The sequence below is a fragment of the Camarhynchus parvulus genome, chromosome 4, assembly GCF_901933205.1.
Source record: "Camarhynchus parvulus chromosome 4, STF_HiC, whole genome shotgun sequence".
Taxonomy (NCBI): domain Eukaryota; kingdom Metazoa; phylum Chordata; class Aves; order Passeriformes; family Thraupidae; genus Camarhynchus; species Camarhynchus parvulus.
Window position 1 is genome coordinate 27,281,998 of NC_044574.1, and position 14,151 is coordinate 27,296,148.

Genomic DNA, 14,151 nt, shown 5'->3' on the forward strand with positions numbered 1-14,151 from the left:
CTGTATATTTGTTCATTATTCCCAGGGGAGGAATTTACATGAAAATTCTGTTGGTCTAATTATATGCCTCAGCTAGAAAAACAATTCATCTGTCCACAGCAAATTTCACCTTTATGAAACAGATAATGATTTTGCCAGAAACTTTCTGGACATTGTAACAACTGAAGGTTTTACAGCCCACATTTGTAATATGGGTCATAAACTGAATTGAAGTGGGAAAAAAAAAACCCTTAGATAATTACAGTGCTTCTGAAAACAACCCTTCTTCTTTAGGAAAAAAAATCCCAGTTTAATGGGGGAAGATGTTTGCAGCAGCTTATTAGGGGTAAAACGTAGCCTCCCCTGCTACTTGTATCTCCTGGAGTCAGGAAATTCAGGTTGTGAATGAGGAAAAGCTCAACAAAGATTTGAAAATAGCATGTTGTGAGTCTCACTCTTGGAGATACATGTGGGACTGAACACTGGAAGTGTTTCAGGGTGACAGGATGCAGAAAGAAGAATAAATGGGGTGCGAGTTCTTCCTATAACTTAAAAATCATGAGTGGGAAAGTGCATTCACAAAATGGGAATGGTAAAGATCTTCCCAATTTTTCATCCTATAGGATGAAGATGGATACACCAAAGCAGAGCTGGTGATCCTGATGTTTGCAGTTTCCAAAGGTGTCCACATTTTGGAAGGTTTAAATATATTTCTAAAGAGATGAACACAGACTGCGCATTGTGTGTACACTTCTGCTCTTTTCCCCCACTTTTCTCTGTTACCACGTCACTTTTTCCCCCCATGATTTTAATTCACATAACTCTCCCCTTTTCACTTCTAAAATCTTTCTTTTCTGGCCTTTCAAATTTATTCTTTTTCTTTTTCTTTCAGTGCTCCTTGCTCATAATTTCCTAATTGTCACTAAATTTTACTTTTCCATGTCCTCCTAAATTCCACACTCCCAAAACTTTCATATTCCCCTTTTCTAGTCTGCTCTTGCTTTACAGTCTATTTAAACACTGTTTATATACTGTTGCTGGTGATTCCATTGCCTTTTTAAGGCTTCCTCTATATATTTTCATTTTCCAATCAGCCATATCAACTAATCAGTCCTATTGCTTAATTTACCAAGCACTCTTCTTTGTAGTCAGTATCATAACCTGAAATCCATTTCTCCAACTAATTTCCCTTTTGGATACCAGTGCTATACATCTGCATTAATCTTTTCACTTTCTGTGGCTTGGATCCTTCTAGGTTCATCTATTTACTGCCCAATAAGCTCCTCTTCTAAGGAGTACATTCTCTGAGCTCCTCAGTATGTATTTCATTATCCTTATCTTTTTTCCTACGTGGACTGCTCTTTTTTTCCCTCCCAATTTAACTAAAATATTCCCCCCTTTTAGTACCCATCATAGTGGCATCAGAGAGCCTAATGACAAGCATGAAAGAGAGAGCACCCTCTGCTTGCCAGCCTGGGCTTCTCCTGCCATGTTACTTCCTCATAGCTTGTGGACTTCCTATGGAAATTGTGTTTTCCCTAGCGATCCACCAGCGGGATTCACAGAGCCATGGGCAGAGGAGGGCAGTGCCTCTTGCACTGCCTGCCCAATGTTCTTCACCTGTGGGCTTTCACTCCTGATGGGTTGCACCAGAAGAGGAAGAGTTTTCCTCATCCCCATCCTTAAAGCACAGCTGGCTCTGTCCTCTTCTCCTCCTCGGGGAGATTCACCGGCTGCCGCCACACAACCTTCGGCACAAAGAGAGGCAGGATTTGGCCCCACATCAAAGACCTCACCAATGTGTCCTACGAGTTAGCATGAGTGTCTGTCTGTGCTGGGGAAGGGCTAAGAGCTAGAATAGCAAGGGTATTTCAGGTCAGGCCTGAGGCGAATTAGCAGACAAGTTGTGAAGCTTACACAACATGTGGCCACATTATGTGTGGCTCCAGTCAGCGCTAATAGCCTGTCATTGAGCTCCACATTTAAACAATTTGAGCAAACAGCAAACAGAGGATGGGAGGAGGGAAAAAGACCTTCGAGGAATAAGCAAGATCAGGCTACTTAGTACACTTGACAAGCAAATATTGCAGTGGTGAGGACAACGAAGTATCTATCAGGTAGTTAGAGACACGACCCAGTTCCCACCATGTGAAAGTAACATAATACAAACCCAAAAATACACAATTTGTCCAATTTTAAAATTCACTCGGCCAGCAGTTTTTTAAGCTACATTGGAAACCAGTTATTGGTTTAGGTTGTATCTGATAATGTGCATTATAAGAGAGAAAAAAATAAAACATATATGGTTTTGGTATACCAGCAAGGAAACCAAAAAAGGGGGAAACAGAAGGAAAAAAAAAACAGTTTTAGTAACAACAAAGAGTAAAGTTCTACTGTATCCACATAAATAACATTGATATTAGTGTTGGGAAGTAAATATAAAACATTTTATAACAGAATTTAGAAACCATACTCCACTGTTTAATATGAAAATAATAGCCTTTTGAACCAGTACTGTTGGAGTACTTATTTCATCCAGTGCAGAATTGGCTAAGAAACCATCCACTCTACCATGGGAATGCTTAGCTCAGTATCTGGTAGGTTGCCAGCCATTTAAAATGTTTTTGTGTTGGTGTAATGATTGTTCCCATGAGCATTGACGGTAAGGGTTGACATTAATTAAAATACTAAGTCATCAGAGCTTGCATTGTGGGGAGAGAAATAATGGGCTGGATCCAATTGTCTTCAAGTTTTCCTCAGCCTTCCACATTTTTTTCTTAGCTCTATCATACATGCCAAATATCCTTTTAGCTGAGGTGTAACTATGTAAACAGGCTGTCTCCATAAATATAATTGTTTTAAGTTTTTCACATAGTTCCATTTAACTGATTAGAGGACAGTCATTAAAATCAGCTAATCATGTAATGTGGCTGTGTTCTGAATGCTAAACAAAATGCCTAAATGAAAGAGGATTTTAAAACTGTGTCTGCTTCTCAGTTTGTTTCTACTGTATATTCAATGGCACACAACACAGTACGAATTCTGGGCCTTATCCTCATTAACCTCAAAACTCATTATCTCATATAAAAACAGGCCCTTTCCATAGAGTATGTTGCAAAAACTATGAAAAAAACAAACTAGAGATGCATTTTCACACACTCTGGAAACATGATGAAGTATTTCACTTAGACCTGTGAAATTAAACCAGAATGGCATAAAATCCAGAGTAAGACTCACTGATAAAATGATTTTTGCATCATTCAGATAGAATAGTTATCCTTATTTATTTCTCTCATTTTATTAAACAATTACTCAAGATCCAGATCTTCAAAGGCACACAAACTGGAAGAAGTCACTTAACACCTGGAGTCTACAAAAGGTCAAAAATGAGTAAAGAGGCTGAGTTCTTCTACTCCCATCCATTCAGCAAGCCTCTGTTCTCATCCTCCAGGCAGGGGCTTAATACTGCAGAGAGCAAAAATGCAAGACAAAGTTTATTCTACATGCAATGTGATCAATACACTAAGAATAAAGACTTCTGGCTTGACCAATGTGAAGAAGAAAGTTGAGCCTTCATAAATGCAATGGGACATTTTCACAGTAAGCAATATATATCATAAAGGAGACTGCTGGTCCTGACACAAAAGATAGGGCAACCCTTTCTATATATAAATCATTTTTGCTCCTGTGGATTAGAAGCCATGTGAATCTGCAACTTTGGGTCACCTCTATCTTGGCAAAGACCAAAATCTAAATGAGGTGTGTGAAACCAGTTACCATCCCAGCTCATCCACCAGCACACAGCACACAGTGCTCACGCTGCCTCCCATCTCACCAGGGGGCTGCATAAGAGAAATCCTCATCTATGAACGTGTGCAACCACCATTGTGCTTTGCACATATAAACACTGCTCCTTTACCTCGTTTGTGGACAGACACAGACCTTCTCCGCTGTCCTGGCATCAAACAGGGAAGGGATTTTACACCACCAGATTTCTCTGATGGCAAACCCTGGAATATGGGAATGCACTTTGGCTTGCTGGTGTAAATGTTCTCTGAATAATCTTCTCATATAAATAAGCTATCTGGACTTTGAGTCATTCAGGAGTTTATCTATGTAATGAAGAAGAGCCAGAGCAGGCAAGCAGGTCCTTGTCCTCATACATGAGGGCAGGAGACCTAACATCCTCCTGAGGCTTCAGTGGAGCCATCTATGGACACGACATTAAAAGGCTTTGGGTGGTTTAAAGTTAATATTTTTATTTTAAACTCTTGGGCCTAGTTTGGGGGATTTTTGGGCCTAGTTTGGGGGACTTTTGGTGTTTTTTTTTTTTTCCTGATGGAGTTGCTTTTTCAGGGTGGCGGTGTTCTTCTGTTAGTTTCCTTTTAAAGGACAGGTAGGCTTGCAGGGATGAGGCAGTGCCCAGAGAGCGCAACCAGCCCCTCGCCAAGGGCGCCACAAAGCCAGAGTGCCCGAGTGCAGGCTCCCAGCTCAGCCTGCCGGTGGCGGTCATCGATAGAGCGGGGCCCGCCGCTCCTCTGTGCCCCATCCGAGAGCCGCGGGGAGCCGGGGCACAGGGTGCGGCCCGGAGGGCACGGTGAAGACGGGCGGTGCGGACATGGCTGCGGAGGCCGAGCTCGCCGTGCCCCGGGCGAGAAGGAAGCCGGGAGGGCCCGCCGTGCCCGCGGCGGCGGTCGGGCGGTCGGAAGCAGCAGCAGCGGCAGCCCCGGGTAATCCGCGGGGCCGGGGCGCGGCGAGTGGGTGGTCCGGGCGGCCGGAGGCGCGGGCTGTCCCCCTGCCCCGGCGCCGGGCCCGGCCCGCTCCCGCTCCCGCAGCTGGGCCGGAGGCGGCCCGCAGACCGCTCTCGGCACATTTCTTCATTTCTCACTTGAGTGCCCTTCTTTAGTTCCCTTTCAACTGCCCACTTTATATCGGCTTCATTACACCACCGCTCCATTTGTGATGTAAATCGGGAAACTCAGGGAAGTTTTTCTTTTGGCCTTGTCTACGGAAGAATACCGAGAGGTATTCAAAACGTATTAACACAAATCAATGGCACCAATAAAAGCAAAATCTCCTTAGCAACATAATCTTGATTGCAAAAGGAGAACTGAGAGCATTTAGCAGAACAGTGGCCCACATGGAATACGCATTTGTCTAGAAGAATGCAGCACAAAGCCTAAAAGAGAGATGCTGAAAAAATCCAAAATTAACTCACACTGAACAGTTACTCTTTTTTTCAAAAGTACACAATTGGCTACATTAAATCTATCGTGCGCTTTTCTGCTCAGCAACATTGTATCTACCGCTTTGCAAGCCCACATTACAACACCCGGAATGCTTCACAGCGCCGGGTAGGAGCACCCCTCCCCACCCGCACGTTGGGACATGGGCATGTCTAACACACCTCTCATACATGCTAGAGACATTATACACACACACTTTATAAAGAGACTGCCAAGACTGCCATACTAGAGTAACCAACCACCTTAAAACGTTTAATACAAGGAAAAGCTGCTGGCTGATGAGAACCAAGGCCATCCTCGGCATGGCGGAGAGCACAGACTTAGTTTTTGTTCATCAGGTTCAGGTTAACCAGCATTTCATATTGAATGGTCTGAAAAACACGTGAATTGCATGGATGAGAATGATTCCTTTCTGAATAGGTGGTGTCTGCCTCAACTAGATGGAAACCCTATCTTGAGAGCACATGCAAATAAAACATAAAAGCTTAAAAAAAGACAGTTTCAAAATCACCATTCAACCGTAATGATAGTACATTTAATAAATCCTACTAATTGGGCTTGAAATGTTTAAAGGACTCCATATATGGACCTAATGAAAAACCAGTTTGAAAAACTTACAGCAGGCAATGCCTGTAATTTGGTAACTCCAGTCCTAGAGTCACCTAAATTACCCAAAATCGTTTTCTCTCCCCTCTCACCCACTCCCCCACTTAAAGTATCAACTGGAAGTTAGATGAGACCATTGCACAATACAGCAGTTTCTCAAGTTTTTCCTTTTCTTCCTCTCCCTACCACACCCTCCCCCCAACACAGATGAAAAACTGTAAGGCTTAGAAGATAGGTTAAACAAGTATTTTATTAGTATATAATACATACAACTTAAGAAATGCTTTAAAAAAGTTATATTGGAGTCCTTTCCAATTCTGGGTCAGGTCAGGAAAAACCAATGTCGATGTATTAAATATTATTCTATAATTCAACAATAGATTAACCTCAGTAATTTATCAGACATGGTTAAATATTCTTAAATATGCATATATACAATTGTGCAGCCTTAAAAAAGTCCTTTAATTCCTATCTTCTCCTCCCAAAGCTGTGTACCCTGTAAACACAGTGCTGGCTTCTAAGCTTTGAGCCTCTCATCTGGACTTAGGATACTTGAAGAGGAATGTTACAATAGTGGAAATAACAGCAAACCTATCTTTCTAAACTCTTTGTGAGAGGAGAGATGCCCAACAGGCAAAATTAACATCAAGTCTCTCTATAAGTAGCAGCTTCTTTAATTTCCAGTTTTAGGTTCAATTATTGCTTACACATTTTCTGCTTGAAATGGATTTTTAACACACTCCAAAATATTGGGTTTTAAGCTTTCCCTCTTGATGGCAACATCTTTTCAGTGACTTATTGACCATTACTGCTTCATACATTTAACAGGTCTTTCCTAAGCACATGCAGTCCAATGCAAGTCTCTGCAAATTCTTTTAATGCAACATGAGTTACACATGGTCTAATTTAGCACACAACATTTAGGCACTGTTTTGTAGTTTACTATTCTCTTTCAAATTTATGTTTGGAATGAGTTCATATTCTGATTGCCAGACTCCATCCTTTACGAAAACAAGAGTCTGGGTTAGACCTTTCAAATCAGGAACTGTTTTCACATTCCCTGTTATCTCACTGAACCAAACTGTTAATTGACAATACTAACCAGTAGGTAAACTGCATATCCTAACCAGTTAGAAAGCCTATTGCTAGCATAAAAGGATGAGAGATACACACTTGGAGTGGATGAGTTAGATATTTATATCAGTACAATGAAACCAGTTTAAACATACAGCCACTAAAAATATCAGTTACATTGTATCAGAATATGACTTTTTGAAACATTTCTAAACATGACTTTAAAAATGTATTCATAAACCTAAAATACTGTAACAAAAAAAGTCTTCAGCTGACTACTAAGTCTAGTTTTCAACATGAAGCAAAGTAACTTTCATTTATTAAGCTATAAATGAGGAGGAAACAAGAAGAAAAAAGCATGTTTCAATAAACATCATAAAAATCTATTTGTTCTCTCAAAGTGAGCATTTGTCAATGGTTCCCTTCTCCGTAAAAACTACAATTAACTACAAAAGTCTTACTTACCTGAATACAAATTGTACTAACTGGATCCTACTTGTGGGCCTTAGATATACCGTCACATGACAGGAGCTGTCTGGACAGGTCAAGAATTTTCTTTGGAAACAATTAGTCATGCATTACAGGCTACAGCTTAGGAAAAGACTGTTCTGCACTCAGCGCAGCTCTCATCAGCAATTCCATTTTGGTCAGGCTATTTTAAATGAAGAGATGCTGAGTTTAGAAGGAAGCTTACCTTCCGCATTATTATTCTGCATGATAGCAGAATTGTCTATCAACTAGAGCATAACCAAAATAAATCAATCACACGCCAAAATAAAAAAGAGAACAGAAGTTAACGCACAGTCTACATAGCTACTGCAATGGACTGCTGGCTTTTGCTTAACTCACACCATTCAATACCATTTCATTCAGTTCAAAATTATTTTCTGCCATACTCACAGAACTCTAAACCTAATCTTCAAATCCAATCTTTTCAGTGCTGCTTCTCCTAATTCCTATGTTTCACCTTTTGCCTCACTAAGTTGTTCCTACTGGTCTGTTGTATTTTGAAGAGCCAAGCATTTATGAACCCTTTTCAACAAAATAAATCTTAATGAAATATTAATGAGCTAAACAAACCAGAAGACCTTTTTTGAAGGACAACTTCCATGAAACCAGTAAAATGTAGTTTCATAAAAATGTGTATTACCCATGTGTTATGTGGTAGGGATACATACATACATCAGCACAAGTGTCAACATATGACCTTTCATGCAAGGAATTGGGCGTTATAATTTTTCAAACATGGTTTCTAACTCAGCCTACATTGACTGACATATCAGAAAGATGAAAGTTCAAAAAGTAATGAACTGCAAAGTACTGTTACCAACAAAACAGTCCAAATGGATATCTAATGAAGAAGAAATGCATGGTTTTAGCAGTGACTTTTTTTCACTTCTAGAGTACTTTGCCCCTTGAAATTATTCTGCTTTCTTAAGAAGAATGATACTGGTTTCTTAGTACACCAGTATCCCTTGATTCATCCAGCCTACAGAGAAAACTTTACAAAGAATAAACACAGGAGTTAAGAAGGTAGCACCATTAGAAATAATCACTCCATCCAAATCAGAAAAAACCCCCTTCATTTATCCTTATCCAACATACTTTGACATTTAGCAGCCTAGTAATACAGGGTAAAAGAAGCTCTCATAACTTTATATTGGGAACATTCATAATGGTCATGCATATTACAATCAAGTTTCTAGGGTGACATTTGCAAAGTAAGCCTTCATGCAGATAGGCATTCAGCTCATTAATTCCAAGTTCGTATTTCCTATTAGTCCCTGAGAAGTTAATATTTCTACCTACAATATGGCTATTAAAGGCATTATAATGATCATACACTTAGCTGTTTGTCATGGAAATGCAACATGGCTATAGGGAGAAGCACTGAAATTACAGCAAATTAGCAGTGATGAATACAGATTTCTGAAATGCTTTCTTTTCATAAGCAAGGTTGCTGAAGAGCAACATAAATGATTTTAGTCACAGGTACAAAAGTAGCCAGTGCCACTTATCCTTAATAAGTCACTACTATGAATCCAAGACATTTGAAGCTCTGAGACCTCTCTAATTGAGTGTTTCCTTTACACAAAATCATCTGGATTTTGACCTAATGTAGGGTCATCATGATCCTTATTTTAATTACTCAACAGCAGTGCTGTGAGAACTTAAAAGAACCACGGATTTTCTTTGCTTAACAAGTCTTTCACCTCTTCAATTAAAGTGATCTCTTTAAACTGTTCAGAATTCAAATGGGGGTTTTGGTGGACAATTTGCATTATTGCCAGCTGCTCAAAACCCATAAACTAGGGCTACAAAACAAGGGGACCAATTTAAAATTAAGACTTTAGGGTGGGGGGTGGAGGGAAGGGAAAAAAGACAAGTTCTTTTTCCTTGGCTCCTGACTTCTAAGCAGGTACAGATTGCATTTTAAAGCTCTTCCCACAATCTCTGGGGCTAAATAATGACTTTCAGAAAAAAAAAAAAATTAAAACTGACTTTTAAGTAAGCCTGTGTCTGAGAGACAGTGTATTACATTTAAACATCATGGTCTTGAGAATTACAAAAACATATCATTTAACAAATTGATTCAGAGATTAAAATTTACATCTAAGTACTGTAAAAAGTTTTTACAAACTATTTTTCTTGGGTTTAAGTATCATGGGAAATTCTGGATTTGCATAAATAGTTTATTAAAATTACTCTTACTGACCTATTACAAAAAATGTACTGACTTCCTGTATCTCCATAAACATTTTCATTTCTGGTGAAGTTTGTCAATCCCAATACAAACTTTGAGTCACAACTATTTAACAGCAGATGAGCTCTTCAGAATTCTTTGTGTAGGGTCAGAGAGAAAGTCCTTCTCCCTCAGAATTTATTTCCACCTATGACTAAAAAATTTAAAAGAATTTGTTTCTATTATATTACAGTAAGTAGGAAATCTTTATTCACCAGTAAAAGGCAACTATATCTAAAACTAATAATTAGCTCTCACAGGGATTCATTGATGCTTTCACCATTAGTTCAGCAGGGTAAAGACAAAACAGGCATAATTTGCTAAATTATTATGATCAACTTGATACCTAACTTAACTGTTCAAGGAAATTTGAAATAGGTAAGATTATTTATAGGAACTGCTGAGTTGCAAGAAGCTAAACAAGTTAGTATAATGTAATAGTTATTTTAGCAAAGAGTAGGCTGTGTCCTGGAAGTCCTACTATAGCTTCTGGTCTGCTCAAACTGTGCAATTTTGGTCTTTGCCAAGTGAAAAAAAAGGTAATATATGTCTTCTCAATAGCAATCAAAATAAATAGATTTAGTATTTCAGAAGCAGCATCAAAAGAAAATCCTGACAACTGCCGCAGGCATTAAACAGTTGATTAAAGCTCCTGCCATCTTCAATTTCCATCACTGTAATTAATGAATTGAAAGGAATTGCATGAAAATGTTTTGTAACATTCTTACTAGGTGAGTGTACTACTTCTTCAGGAGAGTACCACTTCTGAGATAAAATTCATCTCTCAATATAGGCATTTTCTCAAATTTCCTGATTATATTTTAAGTCAGAGACATTGTATTAATAAAATATCCAAAATACTTTTTGAGGGAGTAAGTCTGGCCTCCTTACAAAGAGATTTAACTTTTTAGTTGCTCGGAGCTCTGCTTTGGATCTCTATTTTATTTCTTAAAGAGAAAGTCACAGGTATAATATAGAATTGCCTGCTAACCAAGCCTATGACTGCTGATGCACCTAGAAGAAGACAAGATCTTAAACATCACTACTGTTCATGTGGAAGCTTTACTAACGGGATACTCTGTAAACCTGTAAGCTACACTCTGTTCACTGCTCTGGTCTCAGCACACATCACATCCAAAGCAGCTTTACTGTCCCTGGGTTTGGGTGCTGCTGCCAAGGTAGCTGTGGATGTGGACAGAACATACTATGGGAAGTTTGAGAAGTAAACTAAGGCAAATAGCTGCTATGGACATATCAGAAGCCACATCCTCCAGCAGAGTGAAGGGATAGGTTTCCACATCAGTGGAAAACTGCATCCATGACACAAATTATCTCTATAGTCAAATGAATTTTTTTATAAAATTTAGGCCTCATATGATTCAATATTCATTTTATTGAAAACTGACACAAAAGAAATCAATTATATTTCTGGTCATATGTATTTATCGCCAGTTATCACTTCTGTTCAATTCCAGCCTCTCCTCTGCACCTCCAATCTCCCCCGTCTCTGCTGCCATCAATGTTAGGTTTCTGTCCTCCCACAGGCTGAAACTGGTCCAAGGTTATAATTAATACTTCTGGGTGAGAGTAGTGCAGCAGACCCAGATTTGTACTGAAGAAGAGGTTGAAATTGATTTTTAGAAAATTATAAGCAGTTACTTCGTAGAGAAAGCATGGGTGGTACTCAGAAGACTGAGGCCAGCACAAAACTGGGATTTGTTAATGAAAAATCATATTCTGTCAAGTCAAAGAAACACCCTTGTAGGCTCGTATGAAAAGTATAGCTGAGCTATTTTCAAAGTGAACAGTAGGAATCCACTGTGCAGATGAAAGCTGTGCAAAAAATGAATTTTGGTAACAGATAAAGAAGGCTTAGATTTAAGAAAACTTAAAACTTTCTAGACCACTCCCACTATGAACAATTTAGGAATATAATACTCACTAGGGAATATTTTACAGAGAATAAATATTTTGAAGACATAGAAAAATAGTTCACAGCATCAAGGTACCTGTAATACATGACCTTGAAATAAAACTTGTATTTAAAAGATTAAAAAGAGAAGACTATTCTTGTAGTGGTATCAACTTTTCATTCATACAAATATTAAGCAGAGTATATCTGGTTTTTTAATATATTCACATTATTGCTTGCTAACACAACTGTACAAGGAACATGTTCTTAACTTACATCAATTTTGTGTACAGTAATTTCAGACACCTAAGTAAATTTTACAGTTATGAGAGTTGCAAGTAAAAAACCCCAAAAGCTATGTGTGAAGATATGTAAAACTAAAGTATAATCAGAAGAAATGAAATACAACTGGCCTGACCCAAGCATACATCATGTATCCAGTTTAAAAGTCTTACACTTGTGCAGAAAATAAACTTTGTAAACCAAAATGAGCAAAAGAAAGGGTGCAATAAATAACTGCCTAACACATTTAAACATACACCATTGCCCAGTGCACCCTGCTTTGATTACTTTAATACATGGCATTTGCATCTGGAACTGCACTGTTCAAGAATTCAATAACTTTTTTCCTGCGTATGTGGCTTTAAAATAAACAAAAACAACCATGAAAGGTTTTCTTGGGCAATTAAGTTCTACTAAAACAAGTCCTTCTGCACCTCTGTGTACAAGATCTGGTAAACAGTATGAATAAAGCTGGTACATGGCAATTGACTGAATTAAAACAGCTACATTATAAAATGCAATAATAATATACTTTTGTGATCTTGAATTCTACTAACCAGATGCATGCAATGCTCTCAGTGATTCTTCTAGTCTGAGTAAAATAATTCCACTTGGCTGCCTTATTTTTTTAAATTTTTTAAAGCCAAACTTTTTCAGAACCAGTTGACAGGACTTCTTCATGAAAAGCATAGAGATTTCTACTGACAATATCTGGATTCCAAAAATCACAGTTTCAAAAATAACTTTGTCTCCTTCTTTTGCTGGAAGAGACTAATCAATATCCCTAAAAGAAATAAAAGTATTTACAATTGACTAGTCACTGACAGAAGCTTCCAAGTATCTTAGAAGGAACTTCAGCAACTTCAGAATTACTAAAGGAATTTACACAAGGTACAGTCAACCAGTTGTATCATATAGGGATAAAAAAATACCTGTTCACTTGTATATTATTTTCAGTTGTGTATTTATATAATATATATGTACACACGCGCGCGCACACATATAAAAGATCCTTTGAAAATCAAGATACATTAATAAACAGAAGTAGCAAAAGTAAAAATAACTTAAGTAGTAATTAACATTTGTATGAAATTACTTTGCAGAGTTTGACCAAATACACTTAGAACATACTCTTATTAAAAAAAAAAAACCACAAAAAACAACTAACCAACAAAAAAATAAACCAAAACAAACAAACATGAAAACCCAAAACAAACAAACAAAAACCAAATGAAACCACCACAAGATTCTGTAGAACCAAAGTTATGTCACTACCAGGAGAGCACCAAGCAAGGCACCATTGGAAAGACAACATACTTGAATAAGTCTCTATAAATAAATTGAATGCTAATCCGGTCGAAAAATCGGTGTCTTTGGTAAAAATTCTATAAGGATGACCTGTATAAAAAGAAAACAAAAATGTATTACAGATGACAGCAATCCTATTATCTATCACAATTATAATCCACATGGTTTTGGCTTTGGTTTTTTTTTAGTATATCAAGTTGTGATTAAAAACAAAAATCAAGGCATTTGTCTCAGGCAGGAGACCATTACAAAAGTCATGTATGATAAATTGGTTTGGGGTTGAAAACCAATACTCATGGAATAAATTTAACTGGAAAAGTTTGCATACTGATATGAAACACATAAACTGAAGTAAGCTAATTATATTAAAGAATTATTATGCAGTAATTTATTTATTGGGAAAAAATGACAAAAGAGATAAATGCATTCATTAAAAAATAAACTAACAAACCTCTTGAATGCACAGTGCATGAAAAGTTAATTTTCAATTGCAATTTCACTTACTTCAGAATTGTTGTCACTTAATACAAGATTCTAAACCATATTTATAGTTCAATACCTGTATAAAAAAGTGTATCAACTTTTGCAAAGCTCCCATATCTATAAATGTTTAAGTAGCTAAAAAGAATTTGACCAATGTTTTTGTGTGATTATTGTTATGGTCTCAATTCAAATTTAGACTGTATTTTTCTCAGCTAAGTACACTATAGGGTCCACTCCAGAACACAATCCAAGTATTTATCCTCTTTAAATAGGAAGCTTGAAGAAAATGTTGACCTGTGCACGTTCTTTCTTTGGAGACAGTCATAACACAGCAGTATGATCTGATTTATAAACAAACAAATGCATCTGGTACATAAATAAGGATTTTATTTACTTGTAAGGGAAACTCATCTTTTTAACAAGTTAAAAATTATTTCTCAATGTTTGAGATTGTAAAGGAGAATACAACTTAGCTGCTTAGAAAATAAAGACTTCTATCTCAGCAAGTATACAAAGCC

At 37.7% G+C, this 14,151-nt stretch overlaps 1 protein-coding gene across 1 annotated transcript in view; it reads right to left on the bottom strand.

Moving 5' to 3' along the window:
• Positions 1-6,063: 6,063 nt before the first annotated feature.
• CHIC2 (cysteine rich hydrophobic domain 2) overlaps positions 6,064-14,151 on the bottom strand; it is a 30,979-nt gene continuing 22,891 nt past the window's right edge. Inside the window, exon 6 of the mRNA XM_030946857.1 lies at positions 6,064-13,240. Within this exon, the coding sequence (XP_030802717.1) occupies positions 13,190-13,240 (51 nt within the window). The 3' untranslated portion in view covers positions 6,064-13,189. The remainder of the gene's footprint in view (positions 13,241-14,151) is intronic.